Consider the following 20,564-nt stretch of genomic DNA (forward strand, 5'->3'; position numbering starts at 1 on the left):
GTGGCTCTCTGATTTGCCCCAGTGGCGGTGAGCAGCCAGCAGAAAAGCAGACACAGTTAATGCTCAGCTGCTCAGACCAGTCAAGCAAGCTACCAAGTCCCAGCTGTGCCTCTTAATGTTTTCTGATTGCACCTACTCCTCAATCTGTGAACTGTTTTCTGGACTCAGATTCATCAAGCGCTGCCGCTTTAAAAACTCATGTAGGCAGGCATCCTAGGATATGCCATTATAAGCTGCTGCCAGGGGATCTTCTAGGAGATAAATGGAATCTGTGTGAAGTAAATTAGTGTGAACCAGTCAATCTGAGTGTCAGCCTTGAGCCACTTCCATGGATAACTAGCTGGCTGACTGGAGGCCAGGGTCTTCTGCCATATGTGGGTTGGAATCTCTGAGATTCTGTTCCTCAGGACGGGGGCAGGTGGGCAGTGGGGATGTGGGGCTGTTTATTCTTGGAAGGGCCAATTTGATCTGTGTATAGCTTTGTCAATGAAATGGACCTCTGAAGCATTTGTGTTTACCTCCCTACTCTTACTGTACCGAATGTCTTTAAGTTGGACTTCTTTACAGTAGGAAATATGAGAGAAATGCCCTGGAGAGAACAGCTGCCTCCCTGTTCGAGCTGCCATTTTGCAGACTCCAACTGTGCTGTGCTTGGTTGGTCAAACCTCCTATCTGAGATCTTTAGGTTTTAAAACAAAATAATAACCATAATTTGGCAAAATGAGTTTAATCCAAATCTCCTCTCCCTATTCGCCTTTTGAGGAATAAATCTATGTGATCTTTAATTCATGAAGAAAGGGAGGTTCTATGCAAAGCCTGATGATCATGGTTCCCTGTAGATAATCAGCATGGAAAATCAAATTTTCACCATTAGAGGAGGGGGAGAAAGCCTCTTAATAGCAATAGAATGAGAAAACCTTTTAAAATATCTTAACTGTTCCATGGGAAGAATTTAGAGACAAAAAGCATATGAACCAATAGAGTCATAAGAATTATTATTTAATATGATTAAATGGTAAGTATAAATGGTTCTATTATGTAAAAATCATGTTTCCATAATTCAGTATTGCTTTAGAGATCATAGTCTGTTCTTACATTAAGATCACAAGAATTCATTTTATCTAGCTAAATTATGACAAATCATCTTTATTTCTTTTTTTCTTTATTATATTAATAAAATTTTTTATCACCTTTCTCTCTGTAGAATCAGTGAGATGGTTAATCATAGAATGCAAATGTATGAAATAGAATGAGAATAAATTTAGGCCTTATATTTGGGGAATATTTTTTAAAGCTTTCCCTCCTCCATCTCCAGGGAAGCATTTTGCCTTTCAGAGAGAGAGAGACAAAATTACCTTGGAATAATAACTTGGGTAAAACAAAAACTATTTACATATTCCACAAATCATTTTCTTTTTCTTTGGTATTTTCTTTTTCTGGTCACCTTTCCCAGACTCATGTATCTGTAAGGTAGCTTTTGAGTACTTTATGTGAAGGTACCACCATTATGGGGTCCATAGAGACACATTCCATATATAAGATACATTTCAGTATATAGAGTGTGTCTGCGGATGTTAGATAGCATGAATCATAGCAAAGATCAAACTAAATGCTTTAAAAATTGAGTGACCCTTTCCTTGAACTAATGAAACAAAAATGGGATGTCCTGTGAGAACAAAATTTGTTTTATGCCTGTACATTGAGTTCAGAGAAATGAAATCCCTAGTGTAAATTTAACTTTATGATTTATGAGAGTGAGGAAAAGAGAGTGGAAATCGGTGAATTTTCCTTCTGTTGTAGGAGCTAGGTACAATATTTTGCAATGGATGACTTTTACTTTATAAAGCTCTTTGAAGGTAAGAAAGTGACCATTGTAAAAATCATGCTTGGAGCGCCTGGGTGGCTCAGTCGGTTGAGTGTCCAACTTCAGCTCAGGTCACGAACTCACAGTTCATGGGTTCGAGCCCCGCATCGGGCTCTGTGGTGACAGCTCAGAGTCTGGAGCCTGCTTCAGATTCTGTGTCTCCCTCTCTCTCTGCCCCTCCCCTGCTCACGCTCTGTCTTTCAAAAATAAATAAATGTAAAAATAAAAACAGATTTTTAAAAAATCATGCTTTTGACTAGAGATCTCCCTCAACATAGTCCACCCATTGTCTACATAGCCTTATTCCATACAGAGCAAGGCGACTTACTCAGCATTCACTGCCAATGGATGCATTGGACTCATAATATTTGTGGAACAAGAATACAATCTATGAATATCCAGCTGTCTGGGACAAGCTATGGAGGACAGAAAAAGGCACACTGAATCAGGGCTGTAATTCTTCTAGCCCAGGCTTCTGATTGCAGCACTTGAACTCACTAGAGAAGCACAGTTGTTCTCATGACATCAGTCTCAAAATTTTAAGATGTGTCTATATATCTTTCTTCCTTATTAAATGTAATGCAGTGAGGTAGTCAGACATAAGCAATGAGTGGGATAAGAAGAATAACACAGGCCAAATACAGTGCTAAGAAACACAGAAGAAGGGAGAAAAATTAACGTTATCTGGTAGGTTGATAAAGACTTCATGGAAAAGATTGCATTTGAACTGAGTCTTGAATAAGGGGGGAGCATTTTGTCAAGTGGGGAATTGCATATGGGGTGACAGAAGATATCTCAAGTTGGGGATCTTCACACAGGCACTGATGTAGAAAATAAATGGCATACCCATGGGACAATGAGTGGTCTCATTCAGCTATAATATATGATATCAGAGTCTAAGATAGGGAGGAGCGGAGGAGGCCAGCACCCAGTGAGAAACCTCTAAGTTTGAATTGAGGCTGTGTTATGAAAGGTCTTCAATCCATGGCTCTAGAATTCCCCATTGCTGACTGAACAGAAGTGCTTGCAGGTTTTTCTACACAGAAGCCACATGATCAGACCCTGGTTTTAGGCATATGACTCACCTCAATTTAAAGAGTTACTGGAGGGAGAGACATCTCTTACCAGGCTATTAAAATAGAGGAATGACCCTGGAACTGGAAAGTAGGGTGAGAGCATAATCATCTTGAGGGGTTGGAGGAACTAGAGGAGAGAAAATGGCAGTAGTAGGCATATATAATTTCTTGGGAAGTTTACAAATATCAGTCACCTTCTTCACATTTACTTCCATGCTGGAGTCTTTGGTCCTCCTAATTTCTTCTTGAGATATTCTGATATGATATAGACTCTCCTCCCTTGTAATTCTTCCCAGACCTTTGGCTGGCTTTTTAAATTCCACCATATGCTATATTGGCTACAATCTCTGGAGGCACATACAGGGTTTCAGAACCAGGGGCTTCCTGGGCTCACTTGTTGGTTTTCTTGTGGTTGGTTTATTTTTTTTCCTTAAAAAAAATTTTTTTAATGTTTATTCATCTTTCAGAGAGAGCACAAGCAGGAGAGGGGCAGAGAGAGAGGGAGACACAGGATCCAAAGCAGGCTCCAGGCTCTGAGCTGTCAGCACAGAGCTTGACATGGGGCTTGAACTCACAAGCAGTGAAATCACGACCTGAACTGAAGTCAGACTCTCAAACAACTGAGCCATCCAGGTGCCCCTGGATGGTTGTTTTTTTGTGTTGGCTGTCCCCTTCCTAAAGTGCCAGCCTTTAGTTAACCATTTGCCTACATTTTTACATTGGCCTAATATCCTTGAGTCATAGTCAATGATAGCTCAGAGCCATGTCCTTGTTATTTATACTTGTTACTTGGATCATGTTTCCTTTAAATAGTTCCCAGAATTTACTATACTGAAATGTGTACACAGCATGTGTTCCCAGTGATTCAGCCTCACAATTGTTTTCCATAGCTAATCTAATTAGTCTCACATTTCACAACTCAGGAACTCTTAGTGTGGTCTATAGTCCTAGAGATTTACTATGTATTCTTCCAAACAATTTGTAAAAATTTAGGAGGAGGGATATTTTACAGTGATCTAGGACACTGTTTTATACTGTCTTACCTAGAAATATCTGTCCCTTACCTTTTGTTACCTATTACTTAGTTCTTTCATTATAAAAACATCTTTTTTGTATTGAACATAGTTTTTTCAAAGTCTCACTAGATTATAGGTACTGGCTTCCCTTTATCCATATGCATGTTTGCTCTTTAAAATGTTACTTTCTTTAGGTATGTTTCTCTTACCCTTTATTTGGCGATGCCACTGGCTTGCTTGTATGAAAATGAGAGTTTGTATTACTTATCAAGGTCAGTTCTATATTTTGGACAACCATCTCTTAGACATATTAGTACAAATACTGGATGTTATGCAGTGACTCAGCTTGAGGATTTGAGAAGGCATCCTTCAATGATTTATCCCCCAGCAAAATTAATATTTTGAAATGAGTGGCTACATTTTATATGCATAACCATAAGAAACAATCAATGCCAACAGACTACCTATGCTTTCTCTGCCTGGTATGAGGGCATGTATAAGAGAGTGATGCTTGCCCCTGATTGTATTATAATACAGTGGTTAAGCCCATTATTAGCATCCAAGCATATCTTACATTCAATTTCAGTAAGTTCTCAAGTCCACTAACATAGCATTTGATGTCATTTAAATAAAAATAAATCACCTTCAGAGTAATGAAGCCTAATGATACAAAAGCAGTAACTTAGACCTTTTCTTCCTTGCATCCTTCTTAATGTTGACAAAGGAGTAGAAAACTAAGGCATAGTCTAGATAATTTGATTTCCTTATTTTCCATTTCCTATCTAGGAGATGAAAGAGCTCTGACACTTGATTAACCATCTGAGACAAACGTTCTCCCCTGAGATAGAGATGACTATCAGCTGGGAATTTGAGACTGTCTGCCAACTATCCTCCCCATGCTGATGGTGTCGTCTTAGGTTCAGCCTATGGAAGGGTTGCTGCTCTTATGAATTCCAATGGTCAGGCCATTTGACAGTTTCTTCTCCCACCAATTCAAGAGGAAAAATGTTTTTGGCATTTTTCCTCATGGATAACTGTAGACTTTGCTGTTTTAAATTGCCCTATGCTGGGAATCCTTATCTTAAGTTCATATATAAATCACATTTATCTCTAGTCTCAAATGCTAGCTTGATGCTCTTTTGATTGAAGGGTATCTTTTGTTTTCCTGACCTTCTTTTAAATTTTCAAATTCAAGCTGGGAAGTTGACTATAGATTTCCTCTATAATTCTTCCTTTACTGACTGTTCTTCAATTTATCAATATGTAGGGATATATTTGTTTTCATCTTTGAAATCTATTCCTGCTTTCAACTTCTTGAACTTCTGAACAGCAAAATGAATGCATTTGTGCATTTACCATAGGATTTGGTCCTTGCTAGAAAAGTTAAATGAATTTTGCGGAACCTAAATGGCATGAAGAGTGTGAGTTAATTTCTATATATTCTTAGAATCCATCCATCACCTATAGTTCCTTTTAGTGAGGACAGAGTCCTTTCAGATAAGATGTTCCTGAGTCTCTTTGTCTTGAATAATTATCTCTCAGTAAAACATAGCAAGCTGGGATTGAGCTTGCTGATTTGACCAGTTTATTCCTTGCATCATTTATCCAATGATGATACCTAAATATAAAAAGTAATAACAAAGAATGTTTCCTTGAGTTATTGCCACTCTGAATTTATTCATTAATGTTCAGGAACCAAAGTTGAGCAAATTATTTTGATTTGATGTTTTTCAAAATGGTGCCTGCTCACCTGCTTACCCCCTCTCTCCTGGGAGCACTGCTTGCCAAGGAAATGGTACTCTGAAGGAGTACATAAAGAAATTCAGGCAAGACCCTCACTGGTAACTCAAGAATTACTCTTTTCAGGGCTGAGGAAACACATCAGAAAGAGAAGAAAGAGTTGCATCATTACCTGTTATGCTCCTTTCCAATTCCCAACTTACCTTACACATTTCCTTTGTCATACCCTCCCACCCTACCTCCGATCTGTCTCTGTAGTCTGTTTCAGTCTGAGAGCCTAGATAATTTGATTAGAGTTGGTTTTCATGTCAGTCTTGACTAAGACAAATGACTTCATTGGCCCCATCCTTACATATAAAAGGAATAGAAATAGTTGCCCTTTAAGAGATTTGACTTGAGGAAAACACAATTAATTCCACAAGAACACCACACCTCTGCATTCATTTCACAAATAATAACTGAGAAGCTCATCATGCCTAAGGCCTGAAAGCCAAGACGGACCCAGGCCTCAGAGGAGTCCAGCACATATGAAGCCTAACCTAACTTAGACCGTGTAACATCCAGACCAGGGCTCATCTGCTGCATCTGTGCTTCTTGCAATTATTACATGGACCCAGTTAAGTCAGTTTAGGATGATTTATCTTGCACCGAAGTTCATATTTGCCAAATTGATTGATAAAGAGAGGGATTGTTTAAAGAAATGAACTGAATAAGTACGATTCGAAGAAGGGTAAGATATAACTGATTTTTTTTTCAAGATTTGTTTTTAAAGATGTGTTTTGCACCATTGGTAAACATCTGACAGATGCTTTTCTATGCCAAGGAGCCACCTTGTTTGTTCTCACTAGTAGCCATGGTGCAGCCTCAGTTATTTCTCGGTCATCTTTCCATAGGGCTGCCTGACCCTAGCATTGCAACTACCCAAGTATCCCTCTGAAGCTGCCTTGATGTCCTCTGTCCCTCAGTCAGACTGGACATTGCCACTTGTAGAAAAATACCAATCTTACTTAATTCTGAAAGAGCTTTAGAAGTCATTATTTCTAAGGCTCATGTAGTAGCCATTTACCATCTTGGTATCTTGTTCAATGACACACTGAGTAGTTGATTGTCTTGAATTGTTAACTGGAGGAGTGTTTGAGTTTCCGAGCCAGAAGATGTCAAGGAAGTTGTCCGGTCCATTTCTCTTATTTTATTAATAAAAGGACCTGAGTTTAGGAGAATAAAATGACATACTCAAAATCACAAGGTCACACTATTAGGACCAGAGGTGGAATTAAAAAACAGATCTTCTGAATCCTATTAATTTCACTTTTGTCCAGTGCAACATATTATATCTCCCCGGGAACTCAGAATTTCATCCCTATAATGAAATTGTTGATACTCATTTTTGTTCCAATTCATATATATATTTGGATGCCAAAAAATGAGGAATTTCATTTTGCACTCAGAAATAAGGAAGATAGAGCCTCCTTCTTTATGCAGACTGCCTATTGACATTAATAATAGATTGCAGGGTTGTTTGGGTATGTTTGAGCTGTAAACTCTAGACCTGACCTTGAGATTTTCCCCTTAAACTAGAAGTGAAATTAACCTTTGGTTTTCAATTTTTAGGAAAGCTCATTAGCAGTTTCACTCAGTCATTTAATAAGTACTCTAAGTATGTGCCTTGTGCCTCGCATAGGGCTAGAGATGTATGTGCTTATTCATCAGCCTTACCAAAGCATCCCACTGCCCAAACATTTGGATGACAGAGGAATTTCTGTATCTGAAAGGAATAAAGCATTGTTTAAAAAGATTCATTAATTGATTGTCTTTTTTAGCATTCACATTTTCCTTCCTCCAAATTAGTTGGCTGTTCCACTCATGCATTTCACTTGTAGAAGTTAGCTATAGAGAGATTTTTTTCCTCTTAGACTAAGTAGTCAAAAATCTGATCCTCTGTGTGTGTATGTGTGTGTAATATACATACATCCAAAATATTTAAATTAAATATAATTTTAGTTCTATACATCTAGTAAAGATACCAAAATAATAGTTACCCTTCCCAGCATTTTAGAAAATTCATTTTTCTACCAGTTGAAAATGTCATCCTTAAAGCAATTCATACTAGAAAATGTCATCCAGAAAATATTCCATGTCAGATTAGAATTTCAGAGAGATAGCAAAAACACCTAAGTTTAATGTTAACTGAACTTGTCCATAAAACAGTTATTACTTAGTTATAAAGAGGTATTAGATATTTTATTTAATTCTGGGCATCTTTATCTGATTTTTTCCCCAGTTTCCAGTCCACACTGACAAAAATAAGCCTGAAGCCTGATGCAGGATGCAGTAAAAATAAGCTATTATTATGTAAATATAATTAAAAGGTCCTATCACTTGATTATCTCAGTAGATACTCTTAAAGTAGGGGTAATAAGTACATAGTTCTTTAGCTAAATATGTTTTCCTGATGGGACATCTGTCCTGAGAGAACCACTTTGTAAAGTGAATTAGGGGTCTATTCAAATGGCATCCTCTTTGTTTATAAATTTGGTGTTAGCACTTCAAATCTTTTCACTGATTATGTCTCCCTCTAATTTAAAATATATAACAGTCTTTGGTGATCTGTGACTGTTGCATTAGTATTTACTTCTTGAATTTAACGTAGTTTTTCTTTCTTCTAAGCCTGCAGAAAGTTGTTTGTTTGTTTGTTTAGTTGATTCATAGGGATGCCTTAAGATTGCCAAGAGACCTAAACGATCAACCAAGAAAGTGATCAACTCTTAGCCACCATATTGAGCTAGTAGATCTGAACTCAGGTCTTTGACTTCTCCACTGCTCATTCCACAAATCTGAGTGGTCTTTTAGTCTTTCCTGACTTCTGCAACCTGTACATTATTTTTGTCCCCTTGAGTAAGATGTCATAAAGATTTTTTCTGAGTTTTACCTGCTACTACAGTGGTTTATTCTACTCAGACCAACATTTCAAACTGTTATATCTTTTTATTAATGGTTTTCTATAAATATCCTCAATACTTCCAAAAAGTCCATACATATGATGGATGGGATCTATTTTTAAATCATTCATAAGTCATTGTATTGAAAACACTATTTGTAGTGCAGATTTTATTCACATTGTAAATGACATGGATTTTTAACAGGGGCTCTATTTAGTCTACAGAACTGGCCTAGCTTGGAAGAACCAGCTGCTGTTAGTGGAGATGAATGGAGATTTTTCCAGTGGTCACTCTCTTGTCTTACTGGGGGGTGGGGAGAATAATTCTTGGAATTATTTGCTGCCTAGAGTTAGCCACCTTTAAAAGCTAATACCATCTTTCTGCAAATGATGGCAAAGGGAAGGAGGGAATTTTTGGAGGTTAACTGAAACCAAAATAGAGTATAGAGGGAGATGGAAGAGCATAACCACTGTCACCACACGGTGACCCTGTCACCACATGGTCTTATGGTAAATCCTTCTATAGTGTCTTTGTCATACAATCTTCTGAGTTTCTTCTACCATTGAACTACTCATTTCTTTAATATCTAGAATTATATTCATAGTTAAACACATTATAGTCAAACACATCCATACAAAGTACATGGATTTCTCTGTTTCACTACCAAAGACATTACAAAGATATTTAGAACACTGGTGTTTCCGCTGTCAACACTTTGAGGTACATGATGAGTAAATGGAATAGCCTTACATCTTTCAGTGGTAGAACTGTCAAGAAGAGTTTGTCTTTTTTGCCCCACTTCCCCCAAATGTGGACTGTTTCAGAATCCATTACAGAGGAAATAAACAGTTGATTTTAAGTTAAGGATGAACCTAACAATCATTTGCACTATATTGATGTCAAAAGTATCTCTCTAACAAGCTTTAAAATGCATCTTCAAAAACTACTGAAAATATCCGAGAACTTTAGTGATGAGCTACAAATGGACTTGGGTATTGATAAATAAAAGTCAATATGTATAGTGAAAGGACAACTTACTGTGATAAATGGGCCCACCATCAGTAAAGATCAAATTATTGACTATCTAGGGCAAGGAAAAACCTGTCTATAGCTAACTTCTACAGGTGAGAAGAATTAGCCACAGCAGCAATTTAGGGAAAGCTCAAAGAGATATGTTAAGAGAATTCATTAAAAATGCATATAAAAGTAGGCAGCAACATTCTGTTAAATACATTTGTGACACTAGGCTAATGTATTTTTTGACCATGCCTGCGTTCACACCTTTTTTTCTTTTGCCTTGAATGAGCTCCCTTTGGGCTACCCATACTCCTTTTCAAGGAATTTAAAATTCACTCCCCAATCCTCCTATTACAGGAGAATTACTGCTGCATTCCTAAAAACTATGTCACTCTTGGAATATTGTCTCTAATGCTCCTACTAGTTACTTTTCATTATACCTCAACTAGATCACAAGTTGTATGAGGGCACATTTGAAATGCCTTTATTTTCTTTTTACCCCTCCCATGGTCTAGCACAGAGCTCTATCCATAATAAGGGCTAGATCAATATTTGTTGATTTCATTGTTTTTGAAATGATTCATTAGGGAAGCTCTGGTCACACATCATGTCAGAGTTTAATGATGAAACATCACAGAAAACACCCAAAAGAACAATTGCAAAGATTAGCCTATCAAAAAAAAAACAAAAGTGAAATGGCAATAATTAACTTCTCCAATGTCTGCTGTTCCCAACTGACAGAATGAAGGTATTTCCTATATAGTAAATTTATCCAGGTACTCTATAAATTAGCCAGTAAAAATGACAAATCATGTACCATCTCAAATTTGGAAGCTAAAATGTAATTAAGCAAAATATCTGAAGAATAATACCCTTCTACTCTCCTACCCCTTCACAAAGACACCCTTCAAAATCAGAGGTAGAGACAAAAATAGCTGCAGGGTACCTACTAGTATGAGTTTAATGAAGATCATGCAGCTACAACTATACCTAACTTTCTGACTTTCTTGAGAGGTTTGGGATGTCAGTTCAACCTGGGACCACTTTATTGTCACTAAAAATTGTTACTGGCATTTGCTATGTGGTTCGAATACCATGCTCTCCTCCTTGAAGTCCTTATATCTAGAACAGAGTCTTGCTGGAAGAATAAATGAATGAATCAATGAATGAAAGTTTTAAATTATGAAAGAACAATGTATGGGATGACAAGTGGAATGCATTTGCCCAAATAAACACAGGTGCTAACTCATTGGCTGTTAATAACAGATTTAGCTGTATGATGAATCCCCTAGTAATCCCCTATTAGAAACACCAATGTAAATATTTCAGAAAATTAACAAGATATTTAGGGATAAAAAAATTAAAACAGTCTAGTAAATCTTGACCAGTGTAATAGTTTTCTGCAACTTTGATACATTTAATTATCTGCTTAAGCATATTACAAAAATTGATGGATTAAAAAATAATCTGTAAATATGATCTAAACCGAGAAAAATTAAATTAAAGGGAATTACACCAATAACTACTTAGGCGATATGTGTCTCCCCTCCAAATTACACACTACCCCCACCACCATTTTATAAATATGCAACCTTTGTCTCAAGTGGGCCTAAACAAGAAACTGAATGGATCTAGTTGAAGATAATTCAAAGCACATACCCTCGTGGGCCAGGAGGACATCTAGTATGGTACCTCTGTTTCATTCATTTGTTCACTCATTCATTCCACAAATCCTTTAAGAATACCTCTGATGGCCCATGGCATACAGAAATGAATAAAACAGACATGCTATGTACTTCCATATTTTTTTTGAAAACTTAAATGCCAGAATTTCATACATTTCCCATATTTTGTTCTCTAATAAAAGGTTTTAGAGAAGCACTGGATTCAAACTCTATGCTCACACTTTGACAGAACAGAGGAGAACTGTGTTCTGAGAGGTTGGTGAAACTCAAGAGAATATTTGGATCAGAATTATGTTACTAGTCTCCTTTAAGGTGTGTATACAGTAGGCCTCAGGTTACGATCACCAATGCAATAAAAACTCCATGGAAAGAAGATGAGGAGTGTGGGTGGTGTGAGTTCTGCTCATGCTGCTTTAGACCTTGGGTTGTGTTCCTTTGTGTCACTTATTGAGTATGTGTGTGAAGTGACACAGCCTCCAGCCTCTGTGTTTGCTCTATCATTTCCTAATGGAGGTTTAGGAACAGTGGCCAGGCCTACTCACTGTGCCAACAAACATATTATTTCATGAATGGCTTATATATTTTCTTTTTTGTTTTTATGGCCTATAAATAATATGTCATGTGTGTTATCAAGATCTGAAGAGACCGTAGTAGTGTTTATTGCAGCAATTTGTGATAGATAAAATTAGCAGTAGTCAATAATATACATATTTATGTAGTTTGGCTTCAAACAAGTAAGTATGACAATTTATATTATTGGGGTATTGCTCTGTTTTGTTATTCACAGAGTTTTTTTCATGAAGCCAATATCCACTCTTCCTGACAAGGGATTCCTTGAACAAATATAACATGGAAATACGTTACTCAGGGAGATAAGTTAAACCAAGTATTACAACTTATGCAAAAATGTGGAAACTTGAGACTGTTTCTCTAATGAACTAGTGGTATAATGTGTTTATAGGAAATTTTAGATTTCTGTGCTCATTTCTATTTCTGTTCATAATTCCTACCCAGATAATAATGACAAGTTGTTTGGAGACAAGTTGTCTGAAATCACCGTTCAAACATTAGTCCTTCTTATTAAACATTTGCGAAGTATTTATTCTCTATTTTAAATTTTATTTAAGGCTTTTATTTTTTGTGTGTTTAGAGTTTTTAATTTGATGAAGGAGAAACAAAATGCATAAAAAATGTTCACCAGCTATGATTTGTGCGACAAAAGGAACCATTGCATCCACACAGAGCTGGTCTTTCTAACTAACCAGCCCAACGTTCCGTCTGTGTCCTGTGGCTGTTAATTGACTATATTGTTTTAGATTTATGCATTAAAAATACGATTTCTGCTTTGAAGGGATCACTTTGTTACTTTGTAGCTTTTAAGCTGATGCCATGAACTTATTTTTCTTGTAAGATAAAGTCTCATCTATAGATTTTGCAACTAATTACATGTCTGCCAATACATACTTAGAGGATACATTTTATTTCAATTTATTATTTGTGTTTACATAGTGTGTCCCTGGAAATATCTGTGGAACTTAAAGGAAATGTTTCAGTGGTGTTTATTACTACTTTTTCACTGTTCTCTCTTTCTTCTCTCTCTCTCTCTCTCTCCCCTTTTAATAGCTCCAGTCAGTCCGGTCAAGCATGACAGCGACTCAAACTCGGCAAAGTTCCAAGACACTGAGGACATGCCTGACAGATGTGTCTTGGAAGAGTCTGAGAGTCCAGGTGAAAGCCATTTAAAAATAGTCAAGTATAAAATGATAAATTTGACACAGCTTTGGGGTCCTTGGAAGGGGGTGGCGGGGAGGACATTGTAATGCTGTTTTCTCTTAGCAGCTGCACTGTCAAATTAATGGTCACCTCCAGGGGTCACAGTGTGGAGCTGTTACCTTTCCTCTTTCATCAGGAATTCAGTTGGAGGAAGTACAAAGGCTTTATGACTGAGAAGGGAAGCTGACACTATTAGTTCATTATCATCAATTTTAAGCTAAACTGGAGAATAGAGGCTGAGATTGAAAACTGGAGAAGTGGCAGCATTTTAAATATTTCAAATAATGGGATCAAGCAGAAGGAGAGAGTTAGAGACAAAAGAGACACAGATTGCCACCTTACAATCTATTTACCTTTCTAAATACAAACAATGCTCTCACCTGGACGAAAGTGCTCTAATCTGGATGATTTTAGCATAACAGTAATGGACTCATGGACATGTCAACTGTTTGGAACAAACAGAACAGAAGAAAGTAATAACCCTTCCTCATGCTACATCCCAAGTTGCTTATATTTGTATTTTCTTTGTAGAAAGAATAGACAGAAATATACTGGAAGGATAGAGCCAGAAACACTTATGCATGGATTTTTGTTTCTGCTTCTGTCTTGTTTCAAAACATGCCTAGTCTTTAACAGATAATTAATTAAAAGGAAAAAAAAATCCTGTGGAGGTTGAATGACATTCCTGGATCACTGCAAAGCCTTAAGGTGCTAGAAGGTACCTTATTACCATGAGTGAAAGAGTTAACTATCTCCCCCCACCGAACAGTTTTACTTCCCTGTTTTCTCTGGCTGCTGGGTACCCTCCACCCTCTTGCATCTTTGTGTGCTGATCCTTGTATCAGATTTTTGATTCATCCTCTCTGTGGCCTGTCAGCTTAGTTAAGAGATTTCCAAATCTTGTAGCCTTCGCTGACAGGGGGCAGCTGCAAACAGTCCCCTGATCCTTCCCCGAGGAGAGCTACTGAGATTTAATTTTCAGTGAAAGGTGCAGCCTGCAATCTATGTCAGGTCCCCTAAGTCATCTCGGAACCCCAATAGGCCCAGTGGCGATGGCATTGTATTTCAGTTCCCTCCACTACACCAAGATTCCTCAAAAGATGAACTGCTGCAGTGTGTCTGTTCTCAACCACACTTCTGCTTTAGCATCCCATGGAACTGACAAACGGCACCTTTCACAACGACAGAAAATTTTAATCAGAACGTTAATCCCACCCCCTGCCATAGTATCTAAAAAAACAAATGCAGGTTAGTCCCACTCTAACAGGAGAGAGTAGTGGTAGCATTAAATTTCTATTAAATTATTTATAAATTGCTTTTAGTTTTGACAAAGATTGCCTAATAGTGACTAGATTTTTAAACTGTCTTAATACATAGTTTCCTATAAACCCTAAGCAGTTAAATCCATGAGTCAAGTTTTTACTTGTGTTAACTGTTCACTGTTTTGGGCAAGAATAGATTGGCTTTATGTCATTTCAAAAGTAGTATAAATTTCGGTCATCCCTCAATATGAGTGGAATTGTAGTAAAATTCAAATATAACATAGTTCATCTGACTGATATAAACAAAAGCATATATCAAAACAAAGATTAATTAGTAAAGAGAGGTACTGATAAAGAATCTTAACTTAAAAAGTGAGTACTGTTCTATACATCGGACATCATTAAACGGGTAATAAAGAATGAATTACTCCGGCTTTTTCCTCTGTCCATTCCTGCATTTTAAGACATCTTGCCTTATAGGCCTAGAAACCTCTGGAGAGTTCACTACTGGTCTCACTGCCTTCCACTGAGAATTTGTGGCTTGGTTGTCATGGAGACATCGTATTTCTCCAAGAATTGCTCATATTGATCCGTGGCCAGGCGTAAATGGCCAAGCGAGTGTGAGGAATAAAGGGGGCTGGGCAGTCCTATAAAATGACCAGGGCTTGTGGGTTGGAAATAAGCTCATAGCAAACACTTAGGTAAAAAGAAAGAAGCAGTTTTATTTTGTTTCAGGATTTCTTTCTGTACTTTGGGCCATTGTCTTCTTTCACTATGAACTGAAAGAAACTTGTTAGTCACTTGTCATGTCAGATCTTTGGTGCTTGTCCTGACACAGCTGTCAGCCTTCCAGCTCTGTGCAGTTCAGGGACACACAACAAAGAGGCAATGACATGAATTATTTATTGCTCCTTGTGTGGATAAAATTCTGTGATAAGAAATTAAGACACTTCTGACAGAGGTGCTTGTTTAGTAAGAAAGATTTTGATGAGAGAGTGCATTTCCTTGAAGTATGAGCATTTGAGAGGGAAAATTCCTAAAACTGAGCACGAAAGAAGATATGAGAAATTGGTGGCATAGAGGGACTTTCTCAAACTGTGAAAATATGACTGTCCACTTCTCAGTGTCCCACAATTAACTAAAAAATAGCAAGGCATTCAGATGGAGGGGCTCCAAAACTATAAACATCACGTTGGTGGTTTGGGTACCTCTTTTTACCACGTATGAGTGGTGTTCTTCTGGAAAGTATATTTAACCACTTTTGTTAGAAGAAAAGGCAAAATTTGGGGGTTTTAAGTGATAAGCTTTGGGAAGGTGCTGTCAAATCAAGAGAGGTGCTTCCACAGCTAAGCTTTTAACTGCATTGGTATATTCATTATTCTCTATATGGAAAGGAGTACATTTAAATCTGAATGCATCATTCTCACCATTTTCACCTGGCATATCATCGTTCATTTAAAAGTCCTTCTAATATCTTCATGTACATGCAAAATCCCCCCATTACAAAGTTGAATGTGGTCAGTCTTCTAGCTTTAATGGATATTGACCTTACATGGTTTTATCTATGCAACTCTAAATGACTAATATATTTATTACATCATTTTTAATGAACAAACCAGTTGTTCAAACAGCACATATAAAATGAAAACAAAAATAATTTTCCCATGCAAGCACAGTTCAAGAATATTGCCTCATATATTGTTCTTTCCAAATAAAGTCTTTTCTTTGCAAATCCTCTAAACATAATTTTACTTTAAACGTTAGAGTTTCATATTTCTGATACCAATTCATTTGCATTTGCAGAGAGGAAAGGGATATTGAAGCACAGAAAAACTATAATAGTTTATTCTTTAAGGTAAAGTTAAAGTTTCCTAGACATTGATATAATATTTTAAAATTCCATTGGTAAAATCAATTTTTTTAATTTATGTAAAAAATAAGATTGACTTTATGAATTGATTATCTTTGAATGCAAAGGGTTTTGAACTCAGTCAGAAGATTGTTTACTTTCCCACTGACATCACTGCTTCTTCAGGAGCGAAGTGACTAGGATGACCCATTTGTAAATGGGCCGGAGTGTGCATACAGGTCACAATTTAGAGGACTGGTGAAGTGGTTGTTCACCTGGTCTCTGGAGCACTCTACCTATTCATCATGCTGTTGTGATCTCTTTATTGGTTCATGCTGTATACCCAGGTGAGTGCCTGCAGTCCATTAAGGTTGGCAAAGCAACTTTAGACCAGAGCATTCTTACTGCTCTGACCCTGTCAGTGAACCTGGAGGTCTTGTCTGTTAGGTTAAGGTCTCCCTCAGCAGTGTCTTTCCTTTGGAATAATTCATTAGCAAAGAGTTTTGACTCACAGGTGAATCCCAGATTGAAGTTTCTGGCTTAGACTCTGTGAAGTCTACTTGCTTCTTCACTGGCATTTATACATTCCCAAAACCTGTGGGAATAACTTGATGTCTAGTAATAGAAGCACCGAGATAACGTTGTGAACTTACAGCTCCCTTTGTTTTCAGATTTTAGGGCCATTATAATGGCTTTCTTTCTTTGGCTCTTTAAAGCCCCATCACTTCTGAATCTGAAAGATGCTATCACAAAAATAGTTTAGTGCAGTCTTTTGCTGGTTAACTTCTTGTTGACTGCTTCATACACAATGATTAAAGCTCAATTCCTATTCTCCAGAATATAATAAAAAGCGTTCCTTGTCCCTCATCTTTGCACTCATGATGATAAAAAATTTAGTGTGACATTCACAATTTTTATCCAAGTGTTAATGAGAGACCTTGAGCTTTTATCACCTTATTGGCTTGGAAAATTAAGGATTTTACTTCCTAGTGCACTAGGGACAGGGCACTTAAACATAGCTTCAACTGAAAAATAGCAGTGACAAGAGAGAGCTTGAAAGTACAAAAAAAGGCATTCAGATCAGCGTTTTCACGTCATTCTGAAGTAGTTTATAATCAGTATGCATTCTGCCATTAATAGAACATTTTAGTGGTTTTTATATAGCACGTTATGTGTATAGATCTATATACATCATTGTCAATCAATATTGCATTTGCATGAATCTGATGAAAAAACTAGGTTTCTCACAGTTTCCAGGGGATACTACATTGTGAAAAGCCAAGATGGAGGGTTTTTTTTTTCTTTTACTATTCTAGCTCATGAATCAACAGCAAAAATCAGGTAACAGAAAGTAGGACAGATTCAGGACTGGAGTGTTGGAGATGGCTGATGATGATGCATGAAGCAGAAAAAATGTGGAATGTGTGAGCAGCCCATCAATCATAGCTATCGAGAACACACTTCTTAGGGTTAGTGCTAAAAAAAAAATGTTCTAGAAGTAAGAACAATTTCAGTAGTAAAAACACATAAGCCCTTTCTTCTAGTTGAGTTTAACAATATCAACATTTTTTAAAAGTTACCCAAATGGAAAAATTTAAGCATTAACCTAATAATTTTTAAAAGATATAAAATTCTAGACATAAAGACACACACACACATAATTATACCTGTAGCTATATATATAAATGTATAATATATATTTAACTAAGCCAAATAACCAGTTTTTTGGGTCTTTGCCAGTAGGTGTAGGAGTTATTATGTTTGCATGGCCATGTCATTAATATAAATGTATTTAGAAATAGTTAACTAAGGCACAATGCTCCAGTATGTTTGATAGTCAAAATAATTTAAAACAAGTGATAGTTTTAGGCTACAATGACAAGCATCTAAGTAGTTTGAAAAATAAATGCTCTTTTGATTCTTGAATTCAAACTAGTTTATAAACTACCATTTATAACATTTGATCCTAAAACTGCAGTTGTGGGTTTCCTTGAGAGAAACTGACCTACTTGAAATTTATGCAAATTCATTAATTTCGAATCCAACTCATCTTGTTGAAAACTGTCATCTTTCTTGGCAATTAAAAGAAAAAAACAACTTGCAACCTGTCATAATAATGTGTACAATCCATTTGCCTGAAGCCTAGTTTATAAAAATATTTTTATTATAGTAACATATTGTATTATAGCATAGAAAAGAAATATAGAAATTATAGGTAATTCTTTCCTTCCTTCACTTCCTTTCTCATTCCTTCCTTCTTTTCATCCTTCCCTGTTTTTCCATTCCCCTCTCACCTTCTTCCTCCTTTCCTTTTTCTTACTTCTTTCTTTATTTACTATATAACCTGATAATCTGTTTCCTTTCTAGGTAAGCCAAGGCATCATTCATGGATAGCAAAGGTGTGCTCCTGTAAACTGTGCTAAATGGAATCTTATCTATAGGAATTGGATTTGGACAAACTATGAAACCCAAACATGCCATTTGTTTATTGTTGTATTAAAAACTATGCTGTTATTGGTCATTATTAGATTGTAAGTAGATTTGCTAATGCCTTAGAAAGAGTGTATTGAAAATGTAATTACTGATTAAAAATATCCAAATTGATCTAATTTTTGAAAAACATTGTGGAAATCATTCTATATTCTTGCTTCTTATTTTCCTTTAAAATTTACAACAAGCAATGCCAGTCTGCAGACACAAATTTTAACACTGTTTTAGATTTTCTTCTGTCTTTTCAGTTCGTAAATGATATAGGCAACATTAAAACCACATTGCTTTTAAATAAGATACAATGCTTCTAAATTTAATGATGCTTCAATGTATTTAATCTAAAACTTTACTAAATTTATTTGATTTGCTAGGTTAGGACATTTTGTTTTAGTATATGCTTTAATATGGCTCAGTCACCCTGCAGTCAATCTCATCAAAGCATGAAATGTTATCAACAAATAGTGAGTTCCATTTAGTCATCAATGAGCCCAAGTAAGTGATAGACAGTATAACAGGGACCAATCTTATGTGGTCAGGTTCATTTGGACTTCTAATGATATAGAAGCTAATGTCTTCAGCCAAAGGTTGATTTTGTTGGCCATACACATGTAAACTATATATCTACTTACGGCACATCATAATTGATCCTTATTAAGTATAAACTCTTGTAGTTCTTTCCCCAGAAAGAAGCTTGACTAGCAGGAATTTTTAAAATAAAATATGAAAGCAATATAAATAGGAACAAAGTTCTCATCTATTAAAGCCCTTAGTGATCTGATTTATTTGCTGTGCCTTATATTGTATAATTCCTGGATTGATAGAAAATCATTGAAAAGTAGTGTGCATATAAATACAAATATCGCCTAATCCATAAAAATGGAAATAAAATGTTAAAAATGTTAAATATATTATCTACCTACCTACCTACCTACCTACCTATCTACCTACCTGTCTATCTATTTATCTATCTAATAGGGAAGTTCCAGTCACTTCAATTCAACAAACATTTTTGAGGGCAGCAGCATCTGGTCCTATGCTGGGATGCAATGGGAGATTAGAGAAGAGAACTATATATTGGAATAGCTATATATAATGGTCTCTACCTTTAAGGAACTTATAAGTAATGACTGACCTGGATGAATATACCAAAACATAGACATCCAATGAGTGTGACTCCTTTAAAGCATACATAAATCTGTGTTCATTTTTTTGTCTCCTAGTAATATGACATCATTGCTTGAAATTGTTTTTGAGTTGTACTTCACAAAGAGTAACATATTATCAATATGAATAATCATGGAAAATTGTCATCTTTTGAAAATCACATATATACACACTCCCCCCCACCCCCCCCCCCCAACACACATTAGAAATAGTCCACAGCTACTTGGAATAAGTTTCAAAATAAAGGAAGGTAGCAAGCTAGGCAATTGAAACCATTTTCTTACATGCTGCGCCCTGGCTCTGAAGGTCATTACAAGAAGGTCTACCAAAAATATTTTTATGACGGCACTCTCAAATATGTATATATTCTCTCAAGAGGGCAATTTTAATAGTTAAAACTTATTTGAATGCTTAAGTTCTGTTATATTTATTAAAAATAAGCTTTGTTTTTATAGCTATGTCCTATTATTCCCTTTTCAATGAAGAATAAAAATAAATTTAAACAGTTGCCATATTTAGCATTTTCCGGGACTAAGGAAACCAATATTGAATCCTTGATAAATATTTTATGATGTCACCAGATATAGGAAATTAGAATTGGCATAACCCTGACATTACTAAATGAGATTTTTAAGATTTTCTGGCATCACATTTTGCAGTTGCTAAAATTTAATAATTTGTATTAAATG

The 20,564-nt window shown here is 36.2% G+C and overlaps 1 protein-coding gene across 4 annotated transcripts in view; it reads left to right on the top strand.

Annotated features, from left to right (window-relative positions):
* WDR72 (WD repeat domain 72) overlaps positions 1–18,830 on the top strand; it is a 229,192-nt gene extending 210,362 nt beyond the window's left edge. For 3 of the 4 annotated variants that reach the window (XM_053889052.1, XM_019442069.2, XM_019442072.2), the window contains exons 19-20: positions 12,961–13,065; positions 18,589–18,830. In XM_053889052.1, coding sequence (XP_053745027.1) covers positions 12,961–13,065; positions 18,589–18,644 — 161 coding nt within the window. In that variant the 3' untranslated portion in view covers positions 18,645–18,830. Of the gene's footprint in view, positions 1–12,960; positions 13,066–16,175; positions 16,228–18,588 lie in introns of all 4 variants that reach the window. The other variant, XM_019442070.2, reaches the window with a different exon arrangement.
* Positions 18,831–20,564: the final 1,734 nt, after the last annotated feature.

The sequence above is a fragment of the Panthera pardus genome, unplaced genomic scaffold, assembly GCF_024362965.1.
Source record: "Panthera pardus isolate Hobbes unplaced genomic scaffold, ASM2436296v1 HiC_scaffold_24, whole genome shotgun sequence".
NCBI lineage: Eukaryota > Metazoa > Chordata > Mammalia > Carnivora > Felidae > Panthera > Panthera pardus.